This window comes from Gymnoscopelus microlampas (genome assembly GCF_963454915.1).
Source record: "Gymnoscopelus microlampas genome assembly, chromosome: 17".
Taxonomy (NCBI): Eukaryota; Metazoa; Chordata; class Actinopteri; order Myctophiformes; family Myctophidae; genus Gymnoscopelus; species Gymnoscopelus microlampas.
Genome location: NC_139954.1, coordinates 34474227 through 34499386, shown reverse-complemented (window position 1 = coordinate 34499386; position 25160 = coordinate 34474227). Strand labels below are relative to the sequence as shown.

At 38.2% G+C, this 25160-nt stretch overlaps 2 protein-coding genes across 7 annotated transcripts in view; one reads left to right on the top strand and one right to left on the bottom strand.

Annotated features, from left to right (window-relative positions):
• Positions 1-528: 528 nt before the first annotated feature.
• Positions 529-10167, bottom strand: tank (TRAF family member-associated NFKB activator). Its single transcript, XM_084083626.1, has 8 exons — positions 10003-10167; positions 7426-7567; positions 6873-6984; positions 6103-6209; positions 4517-4581; positions 4303-4421; positions 1769-2172; positions 529-1028 (listed from the first exon to the last, which is right to left on the bottom strand). Exons 2-8 carry the CDS (start codon positions 7522-7524, stop codon positions 846-848), a joined length of 1089 nt encoding a protein of 362 aa, XP_083939752.1. The 5' UTR covers positions 7525-7567; positions 10003-10167; the 3' UTR covers positions 529-845.
• An 8703-nt stretch (positions 10168-18870) lies between these two features.
• Positions 18871-25160, top strand: part of rbms1b (RNA binding motif, single stranded interacting protein 1b) — a 40115-nt gene continuing 33825 nt past the window's right edge. For 3 of the 6 annotated variants that reach the window (XM_084084811.1, XM_084084809.1, XM_084084802.1), the window contains exon 1: positions 18871-19015. In XM_084084811.1, the coding sequence (XP_083940937.1) occupies positions 18944-19015 (72 nt within the window). In that variant the 5' untranslated portion in view covers positions 18871-18943. The remainder of the gene's footprint in view (positions 19016-25160) is intronic. The other 3 variants (XM_084084807.1, XM_084084806.1, XM_084084804.1) reach the window with 1 other exon arrangement.

Below are 25160 nucleotides of genomic sequence, written 5' to 3'. Positions count from 1 at the left end.
TATTTTCATCTCTGTGCTAAGAATGCCATACAGACGATCCAAATTAGAATGAAAAATAGTCCACAGCTTGGTATTCTACCGATGCAAATTCCTGTGATTTGTTACTAATCAACGTGTAAAAAACATCTTAGAATGCCGCCAAAATTCTAACTTCAAATTGTTTACTTTTATATGTGAAAAAAAACTATTTTTACCACTTCACTGTGTGTTAAATATATCTACTTAATTCCGTTGAGATCAACAAAAGAAGGTAATATAATATACTGTATTACATCACATCTCAACAATAAAATATAAATTATATAAATCACAAAACTTACGTTTCCAAAGTGAGCTCATTCTCCTGCAGAACTCAGATTGAAGATCTCCCTGGAACATATGCATTGATATATTTTGAGTCCTTAAAATTGGAGTTCTAAAATCTTTACAAAATATCATACAAATTGTTTTTCTTTTGTTAAAAATGTCAACTATATGACTTACAAGATATGGCTGATATATACGTATATAAAAAAAAATACATTCATGACAAGAATAAATGATTGCTTTATTACACTCATATTTACCATACTGTGGATAATCACTTTAGAGTACAATCTCAGAGAAATTATGTAAAAACAAAATTAAAAAATAAAAGGTCAGGAAAGTGTACCATTCAACAGTTAGAAATTAAATAAATTGATTGACAGTGGTTTCAAGTCTTATTGTAAAAAGGCAGTGTCGTTTGAAAACCAGTACAGCGCATGTACTTCATGGCGGACAACAAAGGCATGAATAAACCATGAATACAGTAAATATTAGGAGGCACCGTTGCATCGGCCAGCCAGTAAGTGTCTCCTTCAGTGTCAATTGCTGGCTTCACTCTTTTGAGAAAAATGGGAATAGAGATGGCTGTTCATGGCGTCTTGAGGAACCACTGCGTGGCAGAAAGCACATTTGTCACGGCTGCTGCTCTGCGCTATCTCCAACTCCGTCCCCATGTCAGCTGGCTGCACCCCAGCCTCACATAGCTCTGGGCTCCAGAGAGGCTGTAGAATGGGACGCAAACACACAATGTGCTTTATTATTTATACATTTAACAATACTTACACTCACCCACTTAAGAGTATGCCGGGCCACTTGGCCTTTAAATTGAAGTATCTGTTGCTTTAAGGAATACAAGATGTGTCCTCTGTGAACCCACTTCATGCACAAAAATATTCAACAACAGTGAAGGCACAGAGTCATTCTCAAGTGATTAATTATCTCACCATTTATTACTTTCTAGAGACTGGCTGATGAGTTCATCCAACCTATGAAACTTCTAACACGCATAACTTGTATAATTGCACGTTGATATAACCCAAGAAAAGTACTTTGGGCTTATAAAATACCAATTCTATTACTATAAGAAAATATTCTTTTTACTCACAAAAGTAGAAAAAACAAAGGCTTTCATTTCAATATCACATTTGTAAGAATTGGAAAAAAAAACATAACATATTAGCCCTTAAAAAGCACACTTAACCATCATAATTATTTCATCTTTTCAACACTGTACTGAACTTCCATCTGGTTCTTACTCAGCAGCAGACACACCATAATATTACCTCTCCATAATGCATTAGCAAAACCATCAGGATAATTTCAAAGTAGCATTTTGAATGAAGCCAAGGGATTTTTTTTCTTTCCATTTTTATCACACCCTCATTCTCATCCATTAGCGAAGACCAATCAGAAACGGATAATTTTCAACAAGATTTCTCAGACCATCGCCTGCGATTCTCACCTGTTGGGGTCCCCGTACACTCTCTTGGGAAAGCGAGGTAGGGGATGAAGTGGAGGGCGACGCAGGGTATGCGAAAGGCACAGCCAGGTCTGCAGGCACCTCCTCGGTCACTGTGGCGGCAGGCGCCCCGTCAAGGGGCCGTTTCATGGGCACGGAAAGACCAACGTGTCTCTCTGGAGCACTGTTCAGAAACTCGTACTCACTATCCGCGGAGGGGGGAAACCTGACACTGAGTTTTGTAAGAGAGTCAACCAAGTCTCTGTCCTCGGGACTGGCGCCCCGGGACGCCAGGGATGTGGGCGGGTGCGGGATGTCCACTGCTGACCTCAGGGCCGAAGGAAAGGGCCTCTCCGCTTGCTCCGCAGTACCGTCCGTGCACTGGATAGGCATGGAAAACCGCTGATCTGTCAGATGGCAGGCAGGAAAAAAATCAAGGTGTGTTGTGATTCGATAAGAACACTGACATATTCCAGTGAAAGGTTATGAGCTTTGGAAAATGTAGGGAATTTACACTTTTACATTTATTTTTCACAACTTATTGAGGACTTTTAATGTTAATCTCATTATACTTGAATATATATTCAATACAACTGGTAATCAGAGCGAATACATGCAAATGCATTTATCAGTGGAATAATTAAATGGTGTTTAATAAACATCTGCTCATTCTATTTTCACACAGGCAGCGTGCCATGGTTCAAAAGGGCAATCAGTCATTAATGTATGGTTCTGGTTAAGCTGTTGCTGTTTAATTGTGCTGCCACCACACATACATTTTTCCAGTTTTTATTTCAAGTCCAGTGAGTAACCAGATATTGTACAAAGGTAACTAAGCAGTGAACTTTGGTTACTAAAAACTGAAAGTGTTTCAGGTAACAAGTAATGGGTTAGCAACTTAACTATTTAGCAGCAATGGAAGTAAATTAAGCTTTGAAACAACTATACTGTCTGTCTGCATAGTGTGTTGCAGAGTGTGTTATTACAATCTCTGAAACAATATATGGACAATATTGAACTGCAGGGATATAGCATACTATTGCTACCATAATGGCAAGAAAAAGGCAATTAACAAAAGAAGACGGACAGACCAGCATAAACCTTAAAGGAGTGGTTCACCCAAAACATTACTTACTCCGGCAGAATGATGCTACATAATGTCTCCGGTAGGAGACTTGCGAGACTCTGCCGGTCATCAAATTATTGGCTTAGGCATGCGACACAAACAAAGAAATCTCCATGAATTCAAGGCGTCATGGGGAGGTTAATTGATAGAAAATAAATACTTTTTTGGGTGAACTACTCCTTTAAAAAGGTGTAGGTATTTCCTTTCAGAGAAATTGCAAAGAAAACCAAGGTGTCACTGAGTTTCCTAGAACATCAAAAGGCACTTGGAAACTGTGACAAGAAGAGGTCTGGCAGACCCAAAGCCACGACAGATTCAGAAGACAAAATTCTGGAGTCCACAGCTTGTATGATAAATTCAAGCACAGCTTAACACTGGTTAAAGTAAGTAAATCTCAGCGGTGAAAGAAGATACTTCATACGACTTGCATGTTTGACAGGTCAAGTGGCAGTAAGAACGTCATTGCTAAGCTGGCAAAATAATAAAAAGAGCCTTGCCTGGTCTTGGAAGCCCCACCAGTGGACTTCTGAAGACTAGAAGGTCTTAGGAACCCATTAAACAAATTGTATTAGACATCTTCAGTTCATCAGGGTGGGTGAGGGTGGGGGAGGGCTTTTGTATACAATTGCGTAGGTGAAAATATGGTTTCTCAGTGTGTAACACAAACAGTCAAACTTGGAGGCGGAAGCATGATGGTCTGGGTTCCATAGTTGGCGACTTGCACAGAGTGACTCACTGGCATCCTGAATCAAAAGGGCTATTAACGACAGCGTTTTGTAGCACCATGCCATACCCCCTGTCTATGTCTAGTTGGTCAGTGGTTAATCCTACAGCAACACAATGACCCCAAAAAATACCTCCAGGCTATGTCAGAATGTCCTTGGTAGAAAAGAACAAGTCAGTAGGCCTCAAATCATGAAATGGCTAGCAGTCTCCAGGCTAAACCCCATGGAAATGGTTTGGTGAGAGCAAAGCAACCTAGAAGTGTATTTGTATATATTGTATATATTTGTGGGAACTTCTGCTACAGTGCTGGGAGGAACATTCAGAAACATATCTGCACATACTGTTATATTGCATGGGCAAAATGTGGCTACTTTGATGAGTCAAAACATTTAGATTACATTTTGTTTAAAGAAAATGATTTCAGGATGTATTGTTAAACTCCAACTGTGTATTTGTTCAATCAGTATAGTGAGACATTAAACTGTGCACATTTCAACAAAAACTGGAAAAATGGAGGTGTTCTTTAGACCGGTACTGTACATATATCATTATTCAAACCGTTATGACATATCCGAAGCTTAACTCAACATATTTTCTCTTCAATAATTACATTTGAAAAAGAACTGGACTCGAACTGGTCTTGTGCAACTGTCAGAAAATTGAGAAAAATAAACTTTAACATTACCATTTGACGTATCGTTTCCCACATGAAATCTTTTCAGGTGATCTTTTTGTCTTCTTGTTAAAGACCGTATCTGCTGGAATTTCCCTTGAATTGCTTCAAATACCTCAAGCATATCTTTACTGAGAAACAAAGAAAGAAGAGTAAGGGGAAAAAGAAGCCTTTTAGCTGTAATATATAAAAGCATGACTGGAGGCCGCACTAAAAGGTGACATACTTGTCAATACTGCTGTTTACTGGTAATTTATGTGGAGCAACCACAGCAGTTTCTGTATTCTCCGTCTGAAAAAACAGACATATTACATTCAGAGACTCAGAGACGACTGACTTAAAACTACATTCAAATTCAGATTACTCACAAGTGCAAAAAAAAGTGTTGGCTGCACACTCATTCAAAACGACTGATTCCCACAAAATAATAATAATTTTAAGTTCAACAATACAACTGATGCTGCTGAAACAAGAGGCCTACAGTGACATTATCCTCTAGCACCATCTGTTGATGTAACACAGAACTTACTCTTGGCCACTGAATACATCTAGTTCTATAGAAGGTTCTATTATGGAAGCATCTTCCTTCTGTTATCATTTGTTCATTTGGTCATTAGACAAGTGCAGGAGTACAGGGAACATTTTGGTAACACTTCCAAAGCATCCCATGTCTATAATGCATTATAAACATACTTATATAAGGCATTATAATCTGCCTATAACACAGTATAATTGTAGTTATAAGAACTCATAAATAATCATAATGCTTTATAACAATAATCATAACACATTATAAAGCATATTTTAATTACTTATAAAGGTCAAGTATTATAATATTTCATAATTAATAAATGCTGGACACCCACATATTTGCAAGGATCAGAGGGTATTATAATTGCCATAGTTGTAATAAATTATAATAATGTATTATAATCAAATAATCATCTAATAGTGGTTGAGTTTGGCTGCCAAAGGAGAGAAAATAATCGTGTAAAAAAGAAAAACCCACATTGACCCTTGTGCAGCACTGAATCTTTGACAAGTGTGAGTAAGGTTTAAGGTCACAGAGACACGAGGAGGAGCAGGTGTTGAAGCATCTGAGAGATTTTTAAGTTTAAGAACCATACCAGTGTCACAAACATTTTTTTCCTTTTCTTTTAATATCGTTTGTTTGTATTTTGTCCGTATTCAATAAATGTTACGGAATGCACCAGAAAATATTTGTCAATGTAATCTGTAACTCACTGTATCATTAAATTCCTTCTGCTACATTACGAGATCAAAAAGCTGTAAGGGGACTATTGTTCCAGACGGATTGATATAGCGATGTGCAAACATCAATGGCTTGTATTAGAGTAATACAGTCATTTTTGAAAAAAATAAACGGGGTAATGACCTTTAAACGGGTGAATTACCTATACCTAGCAACTTTAAAGTCTCAAGAGTTTTTCCACAATAAATGTAGGTGGAGATCTACAAAAAATATACACTACACAACTCTCTGCTAATGTCTAAAAGTCTTAATTAGACTGGTATGGTCCTTTAATAATGCAACCTTAAACAGTGATTAATGAAAAAGAAAGCAGGAATATGTCTGACAGCCTTAAAAAAAGGTAGTGTGTTCAATAATGTACTGTTTTTGTTAAACATAGGAATAGCTGCACAGAAAGGATAAATATCATTTGTGGGACATCATATTTGGTAGTGTGCATGTGTGTACGTGAACAAGCATGTATGCACTATGCAAGCAGTCGCAGCATGTATCAGAATTTTGAGATTGCACATGAGATTACACTACAATGTTAAACGTACCAGATATAGTATTTTCCTAAAAGGGCCAGGGCAATCAAGCAGATGGTTGGAAGGAAACAAAGTCTCCTCTTCCTGTTTTCTTGAAGCTGGTTCACATTTCATTTCTCCTTTGAATTCAAGGATAAGTGTAAATTAACCAACAATCACTAAATTAAAGGTGTAACAGTATTTTTACTGTCCAGAGACAACAACACATGCTATAAAAAATCATCACCCAGAACCCACAATGCACTGCATACGTATCTCTGCTGTTGGGCAGAAACCAGCTATGTCCAAAAAGCATGTTTTTAGAACAACACAATACTGCCTCATCAAAGTTGGTATGGTGACTTTATACATTGTCAGATACTTGAATGTGTCCTTATATTATCATCACTTTACCCAAATACAGCTGGAGTTGGGAGGTTTTTGACCATTAATGTGGAGATAGGTATTTTTTCCATCTGACTTCGCCATTCTAATCAATGATGGAAAAAGCAGCTTGGAGTGTGGTTTGACCGACAATTTGAGGATCCAATAGAGTTAGGCGGTTTAGTCAGAAGTGCTTTTTTAATACTTTTCATTGGTTCAATAGCACTGATTTATTAAAAGTTGAAAAATGAAGATAGCTGGTTTCTTCCCGACAGCAATGATATTATGTCCATACAGGATGCACTCACTATTACGGGTAAATTTTTACACCCAGTTTACACCCTCAGAGCTAAAATTATATTCAGAATTTTACTTTGTGAGGCAGTTCATCTGGCATAATAAATGCCTGTATCACTAACCTGAATGCTGCTTTGTTGCCGACATCAAACGAGCTTCGAGATTTGAAATCATCTCCTGCTGGTCCTCTATCTGCTTCTGAAGCATTTGAGTGTATTGCTCATAATGTAAAGTCTGTAAAGATTAGGCTTCTGTTACATTTCATGCACAGCGTACAGGATCTAGGCATGGCCATAGCTACCAGGTCTAGGAACAGGAAGTACAAATGTCATATTTTATTACATAATAATTTCCTGGCAGGTAATGATTATGCTTGTTGCTGTTTATAAAAACATGTTTCCTGAAAATATGACTGATGACAAAAACAATTGTTGGGAAATAAGCAATGGGGCTCTATTTCTACTGGTTGGAGTCTGGTTGGATTGAAAATAGCCGATCTACACGCTCACAAAAGTTGTAAAACCTTTTGGAAAATGTTTGAAAATATTTCTTTCAAAACAATTTAAACTGTGATTGTTTTGTTGAACATTTTCACCTATAATGACATGCCCAAAAGAAGGACACCAGCGTTAATGTGATTAATAATACATTTCAAATATGTATTTAATGTTTTACCACTTGCTGTAGTTCCTTTTTGGCATTGTCTTTCTCAATGGAGGCCTGGCGATAAGCTTCAAAAGCTTTATTGAGCTGGTCTCCCATGTTCCTCTCCATGCCGTGTGTTCCACAATCATTACGGACGCAGCAGACATGAGCCCTGTACGTGTGACATGACACCGTCGATTATTTGAAAACAATGCAAAAATGACATTCCAGTGTTACTACCTGGCAATAAACAATATATTGATATTATATCACTATCGTGATATATGATTGGGTTTTTTTATACTTCAAAAAGCTTTTTTTGTTTTGTTTAGTTTATATAGGCCTACCGTTTATAATGTGATACAGACAATAAAATATTGAGTTGTTACTGAATACTAGTAGTAGGTGGTAAGGGTTAATTAAGTAGCTACATTAATGATATAATAGTGAAACTGGGCTTCAATAAACCTTCTCTACTTTCTGCTGAAGAACTGTTATTTGTGGGTCTAGCCCGGTGGTTTTCAACCCTTTTCATATCAAGGTCCATTATCTATTCGGCATTTGAGCCACAGACCACCTTTTGATGAGATTTAGCCTCTCTGACCCAATACTTAGAATATTTTGTTATTGTTGGATACGATTTTGTCCACAATTCCATGCTGTATTGATGTGGTACCATAGGAGAGATAATAACAGGCAAACATTGATCAAAATAACAATTCTTGCACATTCTCTAATTGTGTAGACTTCTTGTAAATTACGTAATGCAGATGTTTATTGTTTAACAATAATTTAACTCTTGAGAGCATAAAATGAAACCAAATGGACCCGTAAAGGTCCATTTGGTTTCATTTTACACCCTCAAGAGTTAAAGATCTACCTAGTAAGGGGTCCATTTGGTTACCAACTCTCCATTTAGCTGGGGACCACCTCAAGGACCACTGGTGGTCCCCGGACAACTGGTTGAGAACCACTGGTCTAGCCAAGTAGCCTATATATTTTCCCCCAAAGTCAAAGCCGTGAAACTCAAGAGAGAATGCATGAAACTTATCAGAATGTTACCGTATTCTCAAAGGTATACAGTGACAAGGGGGACACTGATGTGAATATTCAGATGCTACGTTGGCAAAATATAACAAACATACATACAGTCCATCAGTCTATACCAGGGGTGGGCAAGATTTATTTCCAATGGGCCATACTGTGAGGGGCCACACATTGTACAATTGAATTGAAACTTGAAACACATAGTGCTGAATTATATTAAAACTGCATGAATTTGGTAGACATGCCAGACTACTTTACAATAAGGTACTTGCTTTCACAACAACAATTTTCAGTTACAAAATGTCGTAAGTGAAGATTGTTCAGTTAAAACATTTTTTTTACAGCTGTACTGTACTGTATCACTCTGGTGGTGTACTCTGGCCTTACAATAAAAAGATGACTTGCATAAAACAATCCACGTCAATGACGCATCAACTTTTAAATGAGCCTATAAATGTAGACAGTGTCTTATCTTCGTATCTGATATGCACATAGGGATATGCACCACTCCATAGGTCACATTGATAAAACACATTGCATTATGGCAGCCTTCAAATCAAATCAAAATGTACTTTAAAGTAAAAAGTACTCATTATGCAGAATGTCCTATTTCACAAGTGTTCAAAATGTTTTTGAAAATAGCAGATCTATGCACACATTGTGAGCTTGTAGATCTTCTATTTTCAAATAGCCAAAGTAAAAAGGGATAAAGTGGTCAATGCATGTTTTGTAATAATAATAATAATAATAACAATCTACACAGTAACTAGTCATTCAAATAAATGTGTACTTACGTACAGCACTTGAGTACATGTACTTAGTTACTTTCCACTGGAATTGCTGTCACAGGTATGACCCCAATGCCAGTGCCACCATGTTGCAGCGACCCATAGGTAGACTAACATGGGCTGCAAAAGTTCATTTTCAACATTGTACCGAACCACTTATAACCCCTATTCTAATGCTAACCCAAACCCACTCGATACAGTTCCGTGATCTTTTTAAGTGTGAATATCACAAAAAAGGGTTATGGCCAGGCGTTGCCAGGTTTTGCGAGAGAAATAAGCAACCTGGTCTAGGAAAACAAGCCCAAAAGTGCCAAGAGCACTTTAAACTCATATACATCCGCTGTTTGAAAATAGCCGATCTACAGGCTCACACTGCAACGCGTTGTGAGCTTGTAGATCTGCTATTTTCAAAGAAAATGTTTTTTTGAAGCATTTTAAATACACAAATATTGTATTTGGGGGGACTCCCTGACAAACTATTTTCGGATCTGTGGCCAAGTACATGTTAATTTGGGGGGTGGGGGGTCCTTGACATGAAAAAGGTTGAGAACCACTGATTTAAACAACATTTAGGAAAGAAGCCCGTATAAGCAACTACACTTTACAAACAAGCCGCCGCAACCAGCAACTATTTACACGCAACTTTTACAGGGAAAACAAGCCCAAAGTCGCTTATAACAAGCAGACATGGCAACACTGGTTATGGGCAGCCCCATTCAACCCAGAGCATATCGGAATACTTCTATACAACAAAGCGAGTATATCTCCTTACCTTCATTCGAATAACGTCAAAATATCGTTTGATAGCACGACATCTTTCTCATTCTTCAAACTGCCAACTCAAGTTGTGAAACACAGGGAGAGGATATGGTGCGTTTCAATGTACAAATGTACATTTTTACAGTCCTGCTGAAGTTGGGAACTTCCCTCGGGGAATCCCCCCGTTCTGTAGACTTCCGCCTTACGGGATCTGACCAATCAGCGTCTAGATGGAGAGTTCAACGCATTAGGGTGGTTGAGGGTTCTTCTTTCTCTCTGCCTACACTGTCTGTAGGATATATTATAACTCTATGTCTGTAGGCTATAATATTATAACTATATGTCTGTAGGATATATTATAACTCTATGTATGTAGGACACTAACTGTCTGTAGGATATATTATAAATAACTCTATGTCTGTAGGATATATTATAACTCTATGTCTGTAGGACACTAACTGTCTGTATGATATATTATAACTCTATGTCTGTAGGACACTAACTGTCTGTATGATATATTATAACTCTACGTCTGTATGATATATTATAACTCTACGTCTGTAGGATATATTATAACTCTACGTCTGTAGGATATATTATAACTCTACGTCTGTAGGATATATTATAACTCTATGTCATATTATAACTCTATGCCTGTAGGATATATTATAACTCTATGTCTGTAGGACACTATCTGTCTGTAGGATATATTATAACTCTGTCTGTAGGATATATTATAACTCTATGTCTGTAGGATATATTATAACATGACTGTAGGACACTCACTGTCGTGCAAGTTTATTAAAAAAAAAAAGTTTAAATCACGTTGCTTATAGTTCATGTATGTTTTGTAATAACAATCCAAATCTATCTTAGTCTAGTAACTAACTAAAGCTTTCTAATAATGGTGTTGTAGTGGAGTAAAAGTACAATATTTGACTCTGAGATGTAGTGGACTAAAAGTAAAAGTATACAAAAAATGGAAATACTCAAGTAAAGTAAAAGCACCTCAAAATTGTACATTACTTAAGTAAATTACACCACTGGTGATTAGATGTTTGCAGTAGCTTTCATGGTCCATAGTGTTACAGATTAATAGGCCTATTAGTATGTTTAATCTGCAAAACGTCTTTTTAAAGTTTAGATTTTTTCATAAAAAAAATGCTACTTCCTCTTGCAATCTCCCATAATGACAATCTGAAGAAGAATTGAAGAAAGAACTGTAAAGGGCCATCATGATCAACAAATGACCTTTTAAGAAATGTCACATGTTGATATTTATTTTGTAGGCTATTGTTATTGCCATCATTTGTTATTTTAGCCTTCTTTCTTCATTACTGTATGTTTTGCTCTATACTATTCTTTCAAAAGGACATATAGTAGCCTATGCCTGTTAAACATGCATATTGCATCAGCATTCCTCTAATGCACTGCATTGCAGCTTTAGGTAGTAGTATGTAAGGTATGCCATTGCACAATGTGGTCATATTTTTTGCTCTCTTGTTCCTCAATCTGTCAGGGAACAATAACAGGGCAGGGAAAGTACGTGATGATTTGTGCCAAATTGTACAACCTCCTTTACAGAAATATAGGTACTTATGTTGAATGAATATGTATGAATGCATGACATCATGGTGTTCAACTACAGAGAGTAGAATTGTGTCATTTTATGAACGTATTGCTGGAGAATAATTCTTCTAACAAAAATCCATTTTAAATGCATTACTTACATGGATGACCAATAGATGGCAGCTAAGCGACTTCCTCAGTGAGTATCCTGTTTACATTGTTCTGCAAGTCAATTCACTGAATTGAATTATATTTATTTTTGGAGGATATTCTGAACGAAACTTGAAATTAGGGGAATATTAATACAAAGTTATCTACATTATACTGTATAATGCCTGACATTTTAGCAAAAGGTGTGATATATTGGTTAAACCAAAAATGGGGCTTTATTTGTTACAAGTCACGTCAATCCTTTTTTCCCCTTTTTTTTTTACTGTGAATCTGTGTAATATAAGGTGATAGGTTTGTCTAATGTGGATTGCTTTGTGTTGATTGACCTATAGGTCTATGTTTCAACTTATTAACCTTCAGTGATGAACTGATTAACTTTAAGTAGTTATGAATTAAATGTTTGAAATGTAACAGTTCTTGCCCTACATCTCTATACCGTCCTCCTGTACATGTGACATCTCCCTAAATACCTTGCATTCTTGTCTGCCTACCCTTTTCTGAACCTTAGAATTATTCTTGCTGCCTTTGCATGGCCAGAAGGGGGAGATGGTGGAACTCTTGACTGACACATTCATTTCCACAAAATGTGGGTGGCAAGGCTTAGCACCTATATATCATATACAAGACCCATACTCTATGTATTTATTTCATGTAACTACCTTAATTTCTATTCTCTTTTTTCCATGTTTTTTCTTAAGCTGAGCTGAGTTAGGATAAGATAAGATAAGATAATAAAATGAATTGCAGTGGGATGAGGTTTATATTTTAACTCCTACAAGACCAGGAAGCTGCTGTCTCAAACCTAAATCTGTAGTTGTCTCTAGCACACAAAACAAAGAGAGAGCAAGATAACTGGATAAGCCATTGCTGTCTCCAGTCTCAGTCTGAGTATTTGTTAGTGGGCTGCAGGTCATTGTGTTGCTGGTCTGGAACAGTGGGGCTCCCGAGGCCTGGCTCCTCAGACCCTAGGGAATCTTCTTCTGGGAGTCCTGCCCACAGAGGTTGTCATCCATGACCCTCCCAGACATTCCAGCTTCCACCTCTTCCCCTGCTGGGGATGACCTAAACATCCAGATTGCCCCAAACATCCCCAATTCAGATAAAAGCTGTGGAAGTTGCTCAAAGGAAGGGAACAAGAGGCCTTAAGATCTTAAGTTCTATGGTCGTCTGGTTCAATTTGACCTTATGATTTATGACAGGCTGAGGTCAACTTTGTCTTGTAGTTCTCCCCATTAAAGAAAATATAGAATACTGATAGGCAACAATGATCTGAAAAGTATATTATTACAGGACCAAGTCCACAGCATATTTAGCTTGAGCAAGTTTGGCATGCATTCCCAATCTGCATCGTTCCCGACTTGCGTGGTTCCAGAGTAGTCTAGTACTACTACTACTATACTACTAATAATACTACTACTACTACTACTAATAATAATAATAATCTTCTATCTATCTATCTATCTATCTATCTATCTATCTATCTATCTATCTATCTATCTATCTATCTATCTATCTATCTATCTATCTATCTATCTATCTATTAATTTACAGAAACTCTTTCTGTCTGTCTGTCTGTCTGTCTGTCTGTCTGTCTGCCTGAAAGTCAGGTGTGATTAAAAAACACACACTTTAGATGCAATAGGCAGGGAATTTGCAAAACAAGGAGGGGGTGATGGTGTATTGGGGTTGTAGAAATGTAGAAATACTGCACATAATCAGTGGCTTGAAGTGACATAATAGTAAATATTTCCCGTGCTCCAATGATAACAGCACATCAGTTTTGTCAGTCTGAGGAGTTGTCTCAAGAATCAAGAAGGGTTTATTTGTCATCGACTCATAGAGGTACAAGCAGTGAAATGTTCTGCAGAGACTGTACTGTGCTAACACAACAATACAAAATAACAAGATAACAATACAAATACAAATCAGTCTTGTCAGTTCAATAATGCCACAGCTTGTGGGACAAAGCTATTTTTCAGTCTGTTTGTGCATGTGCAGATTGATCTGAAGTGCCTGCCGGATGGGAGGAGCTTAAACAAATCGTGTCCAGGGTGTGTAATGTATTTTATGATGTTCTTGGCCTCCTCACACTGTTCTGTAAAGATGTTCTAGTGGCAGCTCAATGCCAACAATGACCTGTGCTGTTTTCACAGGGCTTATTTGTCAGGTTTGGTGCAGCTGCTGTACCAGAGACAGTCATCAGATTCTTAGGATGCTCTCCGTGGTGCATTTGAAAAAGTTGACAAGTATCTTTTGGGAGGTTGGCTTTCCTTAACCTCCTCAGAATATATTATAGTGCCCACTACTGAGATGTTGTTAGCCCAGGAGAATTTCTCTGTGATGGTAACTCATGACCTCTATGCTCAGGACCCTGATGCTGGAGACTCTCTCCAAAGCCTAGCTGTATTGATCTGGACAGGGCTGTGTGTGATCTTCTTGGTAGTCCTAAAATCCATGATAATCTCCTTAGTCTTTTTGGTGTTTTAAGACCAGTTTTTTTTTGGTACACCACATTGTCAGGTTCTGAGCCTCCTCCCTATATGCGGCCTAGTCCTTGTCTGATACAAGCCCAATGACCGTTGTATATCATCTGCAAACTTAACAACAGTGTTTGAGTTGTGGATCGGTTGGCAGTCATGCGTGAAGACTGCATAAAGCAGGAGACCCAGCACAGAGCCCTCAGGGACACCGGTGCTCAGGGTGAGGGTGAAGGATGTGTGCTTGCCCAGTCTTGGGGGCGGTTGATGAGGAAATCCAGTATCCAGTTGCATATGGAGGGAGTCCCAGTGTATGGAATTTGTTGACCAGCTTGTTCGGTATGATGGTTTAGCCATTCAGCTGTAGTCAACAAAGAGCACATATACTGATGAAGTTGTTATGTCTTCAAATGTAATACTACAGGAAATTGATTGTCCTCAAAAGCCACGCCCCCTCCCGCTCCCTCAGGTCTGGTGGTGACGCCAACCTCCTTGACATCCCCAAGACAAAGAAACGAACCTGGGGTGACAGGGCTTTCTCAGTTGCCACCTCCACCCTATGGAACTCACTCCCAGCTCACACACACCACCACGCCACCACCCTCGCCACATTTCAGACTCGCTTTCACTACCTAATTCAAAAAACCCTTTTCTACCATATATTTAAAACATTTTTCTGTTCTTTATTTATTAACCATTTAACTAGTTTTTCCTAATAAAGTTTTTCTTATTTTGTTTCTGTTTTTTGAGTATCTAGAAAAGCGCTGTATAAATCTGTATTATTATTATTACTCTCTACACTACTTTTTTTGTCTGATTACCTCCACCTGGCATGGCTGGGTGTGAAATAGCATTGAGTATGAGTTGATGAGAATTTTAAGAGGGACAGATAGATCCATAGACTGATAAGGAGAGAGCCAGGCCTTGCCAAGATCACCCTGTTCCCTTTCATATGGCTTTTTTTTTTTTCACCTCTCTCTCTCTCTCTCTCTCTCTCTCTCTCTCTCTCTGTTTCTCTCTCTCACTCTCTCTCTCTCTCCCTGTCTCTGTCTCTGTCTCTTTCAGAATGTGTGGCAACATGGCAATGTAAGTATACTCACTTGTGTGACTCACAATAACACATAATTGCATCCACAACTAGAGAAACACCTGCAATAGAAGCTAAATGACAGAAGGTGCAACAACTACATTTTATGTTTCGACATTGCTGTTAACATCATATTTCCGTCTCTTGCACTGTGAAAATATCAGTTCTTAAACATACAAGACCACTACCTTAAAATGGTATTTAATTTGTTATTTTGATGACAAACATGTTAAATAATTAAATGGTCATTACAATTAATGTTATCTATTATCAGTCATTTTGTTATATGTTGCCACTTGATATGGATCATAAAAGTAATCAGACCATATATGCTTTCATGTATAGAAAGGTCACTAAAAGCGATATTTTTCTTTCTTTCTTGATCTCAACACTTACAAAGGGATAGCAGTGATGCAGGGAGACCCCATAAATTTCAGCAGGAAAGGTTCTCTGGGGAGCAGTTCAACTCTTCACCAGCATCTGTCAGCTCAGCCTGGAGAGGACATCTGAGGTCAGGAGGTCAGATGGGGTTGATTTTTGCCCTTTGTATATCAGGACATATATCAGGTATACCTATTGCCAGGATGGCATTCCTCTTGAATGTGGGGTGATCAAACCCCTTTAGCAAACAGTCGTTTTGCATGTGGTCTCGTGTGGCAAGCGCTCCAATCTCGCTCCTTTCCAAGGCCTGGCGCCCAAGGTAATTTTGCACATAACATGATATTATTTATTTATATTTTATTTTCCAACATCAGCTGAACTATTGCAATGGCTTGATCAACTAATTTAGCAGTTACTGCACACCAGCTATATTGCTGTGCTTCCTTGTGGTTTGTCAGTGGTGGCAGGCCACTCAACTTCCTGTCATAGAGGGGGGGCCCTGTCCTGGAATCATCATGGTGGAGCCTGGCTTGAGCTCAGCAGTAAATCTTGGTCCATTGAATGCCCCCCCACCTCCCATGTTTCTCTCATGTCCAGCAAAATAAACAATCTGCTGTAGGTCTGCAGAAATGTGAGATCAGACAGAAGGCAGAGCTAAGGATTCTGGCATGCCCTGGGAGGAGGAGGAGGAGGAGAAGAAGAGGAATGCAGGGAGGGGGGGACTCACAGATCAGATTCCAGTAACCCAAAGAAAGAGTGGCTGAGGAAAGTGAGAGAAAGGAACTCCTGGGGTAAAATGAAACCCACAAGTTTAAAATGAGTTATAAGTTTGATAATGAAAGAATTATGCAAATTCCTGGCCTCTTATACATCATTCTCTTGTGCGCAAGAGAAAATCATCGTTCTACAATGTTGCGTCATGTATAACGTATAGGGTGTGTTCTTAATCGCTCTCTCGATCCTTGTTGTTCTAGATGGGTGCATTTTCTGTCAATTGAGGAGAAACACAGTACAAGTCAGAGGTGTAATTTAATGGGTACATTTTTACACTTTCTGAGTTAAATGAAACACTTGGATTTCATTGTTTATAAACAAGGCATGAAATATGGCTGCCATCAGGAAATCAACCTCCACCACCACAGTGCACTAAGCTAGTGGTTTGGTTTCAATCAGTAATGGAGGGGAGAGCTGCACTTAATACTGTTGTTTTAGTTGGGGCTCTGGCCTCAGGGGGGGTTCCAGACATTTAGAGGCAGGCTTTGAGGAAGATGTGGCCAAGAGAGGAATATGTAGAAACACTTTGCAGGGAATCTGCAGTACAGAATATTTCTCTACTCATAGAATTCTATGTATGGTATGTGACCATTGCTATGGGGTATTGTAGTTTTGTTTTTTGATTGATTGATACTTTATTAACAGTTTACAAATAGTACAGTGGTAGGATTATACAATGGTGCTAAAAGGATTACACAAAAAGCCTAAGGGCTTGTTTCCATTGTGGTCCTGTGTATTCAATTCATCGAGATTTCCGCTTGTGTGCTCTGACTGCTTAGTGTATTGTAGTGTCTGAAAACATAGTCATGTCTACTCTCCACATTTTAATTCTGCCTAAATAAGAATAGGGACAAAAAATATAATATAGGGTAGATGAATTATATCAAAGTCCCCATTTATAATGTAGAAACTTTAAAATGAAAATGCTATGTTATTTATTATTAAATAAGTTATGCTTACATAGTAACAGCATATTTGCAAATTGCAACTAGGCCTATGGGGAACTGTCTATCTCCTGAGGGCATAACTAACTACAGATGGTATATGTTTTTGAAATAAGATGCAGAAAAGGACAAAAACGACCTTCCTGGCTGGGTGTAGAGAGTTTCCTGTTTCTGAGAAAGGAAGTTCTCCATGTTCCTTTAATTCATGTCACAAGAAAATGGATGAGCTTTATTTCCAAGGGGGGAAAGGGAGGGGGTGCTATTAATAAGAAATCATTGTTTGTAGAATCGATAATTAGTATAGTTATCTATTCTGTCTCGAGTTTGGAACTATAAAGGCAGTGGTGGAAAAATTACTCAAATTGTTTAATTAAGTAAAAGTATCAATACTACAATGTAGACATTTCTCTGGTACAAGTAAAAGTCCGGAATTCAAAATTTACTTGAGTAAAACTAAGTACTAAAGTATTGGTATCAAAATATACTTAAAGTACAAAAGTAAAAGTACTTATGTATAATGGCCATTTCACAAGTTTTCAAATGTATACAAATCTTGTATACATCTTTTAATCGTCTATTTTTAAACTCATGCAGCCATCTTGGGTTACTTGTTGAAACATGATTTAAACTATATTGAACTGTTAGTTCGGACAAACAAAGCAATAGATGATGATATGCAAAACATGTCTAGGCTCGCCTATACTAATTGGAGATTGTATGTAGACTAATAAACGGTCGTGTAGAAAAATATGATTCCAATTCGCCCTCTAAAACGCAGATGATTTCAAACTTGTATAAAGCATGAAACCAAAACAAGTCCTGGTTGTGTCCACGCAGAATGAATCCCCTTGGAAAGGAGCAGCGATGGAAGTACTCTACTCACATGTTTTTACTTAAGTAAAAGTATCAATACTGCAATGTATACTCTGTTACAACTTGTAACTTACAAGTCCCGTATTCAAAGTGTACTTGAGTAAAAGTAGGCTACCAAAGTATCGGAATCAAAATATAGGCTACTTAAATTACCAAAAGTAAAAGTACGCCATTATGCAGAATGTCCCATTTCACAATTGTTCAAAATGTATAAAAAATATTTTGAAAATAGCCGATCTACAAGCTCACAATGTTGCATCGCGATATTTTTAAATGGCCGAAATATAAAGGGGCTGAAGTGGTTTGTGTGTTTTGTAAATAATAATAAAAATCTACAAAGTAATTAGGCTACGTTTTCATACAATTGTAGTGGAGTAAAAGTAACATATTTTCCGAGATGTATAGTAGGGTAGAAGAAACGTATTGAAAATTGTAAATACTGAATAAAATAAAAAAAAATACCTCAAAATTGTCCAGTACTTGAGTCCAGCAGCTTGAGTACATGTCGCGCGTTACTTTACACCAGTGGAAAAGAGGCAGCTGCTCCGCAGTAAAAGAGGGTGAGGTCCACACACTCCACCAAGAGACACACAAATCAACACTGGTGAAAAAACGTAATCGTTGGAAATATTGAAGTACTTTATTACACCCACCAGAGGTTAACACATTTCTATCTTCATGGGAAAAGTGTGGAATCAACAGATGTACCCCCAGTGCTCTTACTACTATCCTCAATACCTGCAGACGAAGGTAGGCTCGCTAGATAGATATCTGCATGTCAAATATGTAGGCTACTAGGCTACGGCATTGGTTCTCAAACTTTTTCATGTCAAGGACCCCCAAATTGACACTTATTAGCCCGCGGACCCCCATTTGAAAAGATAAGCCAGGGACCCCAATAAGAGAAGGTTTTTTTTATGGCTCTCTAGCAGTGATTCTCAACCATTTTAATTTCAAGGACCCCAGTTTGACATGCATTAGGGCTACAGACCCCCATTTAATGGCATTTCTATCACTTGGACCGCAATTTATATTGTCAAATCTATGTCAATTTAACTCTGAGAGTGTACAAATGGAACCAAATGGACCCGTTAGGGTCCATTTGGTTCCATTTGTACACTCTCAGAGTTACAGACCCATAAGGGTCCATTTGGTTCCATTTGTACACTCTCAGAGCTACAGACCCATAAGGGTCCATTTGGTGCCTAATCTATCATTTAGCTGGGGACCCCCTGGAAGTCCCTCAAGGACCCCTGGGGGTCCCCGGACGGCCGGACCCCACTTTGAGAACCAACGGGCTACGGTACTTATTAATGTATTCCTGACTGTGTATTCGTCTATTCGAGTTTGGCACAGCAAATGTGTAACAATCGTGTTGTCTGTAGGAGCATACAATGCTCTGCCTTGTCTTGTCTCGTCCAGTGGTGTAAAGTAACTGAGTACATTTACTCAAGTAGGCTACTGTACTTTACAATTTTGAGGTACTTTTGCTTTACTGGAGTATTTCCAATTTTCAATACTCGTACATTTATTCCACTATTAATCTCAGAGACAAATATTGTGCTTTTACAATTATTTGACAATTTTACTTACTTTATAGATTTAGATTATCATTACAAAACATAGCTACATTAACCACTTCAGCTTTGTATACATTTTGGCCATTTGATAATAGCTGATCTTCAAGCTCACAATGTGTCATTGTGAGCTTGTAAATCTGATATTTTCAAAAGATTTGTATACATTTGAAAACTTGTGAAACGAGACATTCTGCATAATGAGTATTTTCTTACTTTTGGTACTTTTTTGTACATTTTGATAAATACTTTTGTATTTTTACTCAAGTGAATTCTGAATTGCAGTCTTTTACTTGTAACAGCTAGTATTTCTTCATTGCAGTATTGATACTTTTACTTAAGTAAAAATGTGAGTACTTCTTTCACCACTGGTCTTGTCTCCTATTTCAAACTCAAGCTAAACTAAACTCGATGTTTTCATTCTCTCATCATGCAATCAGCGTTTGTGAGAGCTGATAGTAGGCTACTATTAGTCAAGAGCAAATGTGATTTACCTTTTGATGATTTCTTGCAGAATTTCACATCATAAATAAAAGTATATGCTCCATTGTAGTAGTCATGTGCCCTTTTTCAAATTAATGGTGTGCTATTTTAGGCTGCTGCTGCACATCAGTTTGGGGTTTACCAAAGGCTTTTATATCTACACTATATTATAATACAAAGCACCAGTGTGAGAAAATGAAACACAGACATGGGAATATGAGGTTTAGAGGAAAGTCCCTTTAACTGACCTACAGGCATCTCAGCTAACATAAAGCGGATCCTAATGCTCTGCATCACTAAAGCTCATGAAAGTTTTATCAACATGGCTGGCCTATTAAGTTCCTAGGTTGGTATTAACAACCAACAGCAGTGCATGCAGATCATATTCTTTAGTCATTTATAGATACTTGATCTATTTTATCAAATGATAAAAAATATATACTCTACTAGAGCATCGAGCATCCATAAAAAATAGCCTATAGTTGAACAGTTCAATGAATGTGCAGAATGGACCTATTCATTCATGGACCACTAAAGAGGATGTAAGGTTGATATACGGGGACAAGGTCATTCATTTGACTTAGATGTGTGTGGCGTAGCTTTGACACAAAAGTAGCTTTCAAACCTGAAGAGAACACTTCTTAAAGAGACTGGAAAAGTGATGTGATGGCACATTGTGTGGCGCTCATCACATACTGGGATCACTCAATGCTATGATTATCCCCATAGTATATAGTGGTCAATCTTGACAAAGTGGTTCTCTCATACAAATCAATCCTATTTTGAGTATAAATATCGTTGTTTGACCTCTAGAAGGGTTAGTGATAACACCCACTGCTTATGCTTTTTCTGGAACAGTGTGTTTTTGAATTTTAACTTGCTACTGTACGACAGACATATGAATGTAAAATAACTTACAGGAAATCATTATATGGCTAAAAGTATTTTGGATTTTAGGGAATTTAAAGTAACTTTAAATACTGCGTACAAAGACTGCAGAGGACACATTTTAAGGATTTCTTTGGTCACAATTCCATATCAGAAACAGAAGTGATTGTTGAGCTCTTAACAGTGCAATTTCGTGATATGTGTGATGATTATATTTGCTTGGCTTGATTCCCTGTCAACATTAGCCTTTAATCATTGACAAGGTGAATGTATTAACTGCCATGGGACTTACATGGCGAGCGAGCTTGTGGACAATGGCATTATGCTGAGGCTGAAAAGCCCTATACAATGTTTACAATAAAGTTTGGAGAGTTGCCTGGCAGCGGAATGTACACAATGAAACAGCACCGTGGTGCTGCTCTTTATGTCCACGGCAGGCTTAAAAGAACTCCCTTTGTGCTCATATGATTCTCATTCTTAGGACTTTTGATGTGGGCAAAATGAGGGTCCAGCTTCCCAATAATACCTTCAATGCCCACTAATAGTCAGTGTCAAGTGTTTCCTTTCACAATAGAGGAAGCGATCAAACAGCCTTCATTTGTGTGAAGGTGTCTGAGCAATGTGAATGCATTCATGGTACCCTGCCTTCTGTGTGTGAAATCAGTTCCCAAAAATATACATATAAATGCATTAAAATGTGTCAGGATGATCTATGATGCTTTTTAATATTATTTCTTAAAGTAGGCTATATTATTTCTTAAATTACTTTTATTGGGGGATATGAATGTTGTTGGGGTTGAATGAAATTACATTTTCAGTTCTCACCAACGCTCTTGGCTCATTTTGTCATGAGGCAATAACGTATTTATGAGATCTACAGATAAACATCTCTAACATCAGGCGGCTCCAATGATGATCGATTTCCTCCTTCGTGAATGTTTCATGAAAGCCCTCACCACTTATTTTTGTTACCTTGAGAGAATTTGCCATTGATTGACTGTAAAATAACGTATTTTCAGCTTCTTTTGCAGGGATGTAGATCTGAAATATGAATGAAACAGAATTTCAGGGCAGTTGAGTGTATATGCAGGTTATTAACAATTAACAATTAATGTTTTTATATGATAAATATGAAATCAGGCATCATGGAATTAATCAACAACACAACCTAAAGAAAAACAATTCCTGTATCTTTATAACCCTCATCAACTGGCTGGCAATAAGGCTTGTGGATTTATTTATTTTTTCTTATTTTGTTGGGAGGCTTTTATGCCTTTATTGATAGGACAGTAGTTTAACAGAAAATGCCGTCCGGGCCAGGCTTGTGGATTCTGACTGACCAACATGCAGCTGACAGTCTTTGTTTGATATACAAAATCTCCTATACTAGTGAAGTTATAGATTACCGACCACAAGACCAGAAACTCCCTAGGCTTGCTTGTAGCCTCATGTATCTCATGATAGGAGTAAGGGCATGGGACAGATGGGCAGAATGCCCTCTTCTATCACATAAATGTCTCCTGTTACACTTTAAGCCTCCCACCTCCCACTCTGCCCCAGTCGCTTCAAAGATGTAAGCCAAGTTTTATCTTGTAATCATTAAGGGAAACACTGTTGATCAGAGCAAGCTATATGACTCATGCTACAGTAATTTTTGGGCCACTAGTCACGCATAGCTGAGCTGAGCGGTTGTACTGTACACACCTCGATTAAAGGCAGAACGGTAAATTTGAGGCCTTTCTTCCTGTGTGACACATGCACATAGGCACTCGCGGCTCTTCTTTTGTGGCTAGGGTTCTATAATGCTTGAGAGTTGACGGAAATGCTCTACCAGTGTGTCACAGAGGGATTTAGCCCCCACCCCCCCCCCCACCCCCACCCGACACACACCTTCCATCAAGGCAGGAAAGTAAACACTGAGCTGCTTCTAAAAGCTTCCTGGAGCTGCTGCCTGAAGACTCTCTGTCCCACGTGGGAGAGGATTGTTGTGTTGCTGCTTCTTGCAGAGCGAGAGGGAATATCTGTCTCTCTGTGCATTACAGAATTCTCGGTTTATAATTACTTCACAGATTCTGAAGTCATTTTGAGATTGTATTTGCTGTTATGGGTTTTGATTGAGCAGCTTTTCCTCAGTATACATAGGAGACGTTTGCTGGATTGAGTGATGGACTGATTTCATTAGTAAGACAAAGAGTTTTGGAACCGACACCACAGTAAAATGATCTTGGTCAGAAACCAGATTGATTTCCTTTGGAAATACCCTATGGGTGTGTGCACAGACTTCACACATGCGTTTTTTGTGCATGAGTTGTGTATGTGGCTCTCATATTATAGCCTAAGCACAGTTACCTGTATACTTGTGTTTATGATCGTGTTTGTAATCTAAATCGAAAATGAAATCGAAAGACTTTCCCTGCAGGGGATGGGTGTGTTCACTAGGTAGCCGTTTTGTTAGCTCAGCAGAGACTCTGTGATGTCAAAACAGCCTATATAGCTTAGTTGCAATAGATGCTTTATCAGTGCAAAAACATACAGTACCTGTGAAGTTCACTTGCAGGTGAGCGATACATTATGCATCATGTGCATTATACGGTATGTTCAGAACACAGGATCAGTTCAAAACACTGGGGCATACCTTTGTGGTTGTGTGAAAAAACAACAATGATTGTATCCGGAGAATACACAGAATGTACATTTATTACATGGTGTTTATGAATGGTTTATCAATGTTCCTATAAAGAGCATCAAAGATTATGGCTTATTAATATTAAGACTGCAGGGATGACAGTTAGCCTTTCCTTTAAAAGGGTTTGGTTCTATTGTTTAAAAGGGTTTGGTTCTATTGCCCTTCTGTCTGCACTGGTCCCTTTTAACACACAGTGACCTGAGTAGAGTGCTGAATCAGACCTCTCTTCCCTCTATGGTGACCTATTGACTTCTCATGGTGGCCTGTTGAACCTCTCTACATGCTCTAGTGGTGACCTTTGGTGTCATTTAGGATGACACCAATTAGCATATCACATATCACCCCTATGGATTTTCATTGTGCCCATCTTTAAAATGCTGCAAAACATCAGTGTAGGGGAAGTTCAAAATAAGGACACTAGGTTGTTGATTTTGTAGTGGGCACACAATAGGAATTTCACTATGATTACTTAGCATTTTTGTGGTAAGTGTTGGTTTCTGGCTGATGTCAACATTTCCCTGTTTGCAATTGTGGAAAGGATAGATGTTCTTTTTCACAGACTGTTCAGCATGTTGAGAAGCTATGGCACCGTGGGCATGGCAGGTACTAGAGACCCATACTTTTTAGCTGTTACATTATACCTCAAGGACAAAGTTCACAGAGGAGATTGTGTGCACATTTTGTACCTGTATTTAGGCCAGGTGCTGGACATCAAGGCAAGAATTATGGAGAAGATGGTAAAACATCCGCACACTGGTTAAAGCTCCCAAAACGTATATTTTATTTAATGGCGCAACGTTTCGACCTCGTAGCTATAGGTCTTCGTCATGTCTTTTTTTCTATTTGAGGTCTGACGTCAAAAACCATGCCCCTTGGGCCACACTAGTGTTTTTAAAAATCCCACAGAAAAAACAAGTCTGGCAATTTTACTAACAAGCATCAACTAACGGTGAAAAGGTACAAAATTATCCAAAGAGTACGAAAATAAAGGGCTGCCTAAAAATGTACTACAGCATCGAGTTGTGTTGCATTGGATGTTCTTTCTGTAGGAGAGTAGCCTTATCAGTTCTCAGTTCAAATAAACTAATAACACAAACTGATGTCATGAAATCTAAGGAATCTCAGGAATGATTTTGACGGAGCGTGATGTGCTTCAGTGGGGACAGTGAAGCACGTGATTTCCTACTGTCATTTTCGATGCTACTTCAGAATTAATTCAATGTTCTCAACACAGACAGTATCTATGGGATTTGGAATGGGA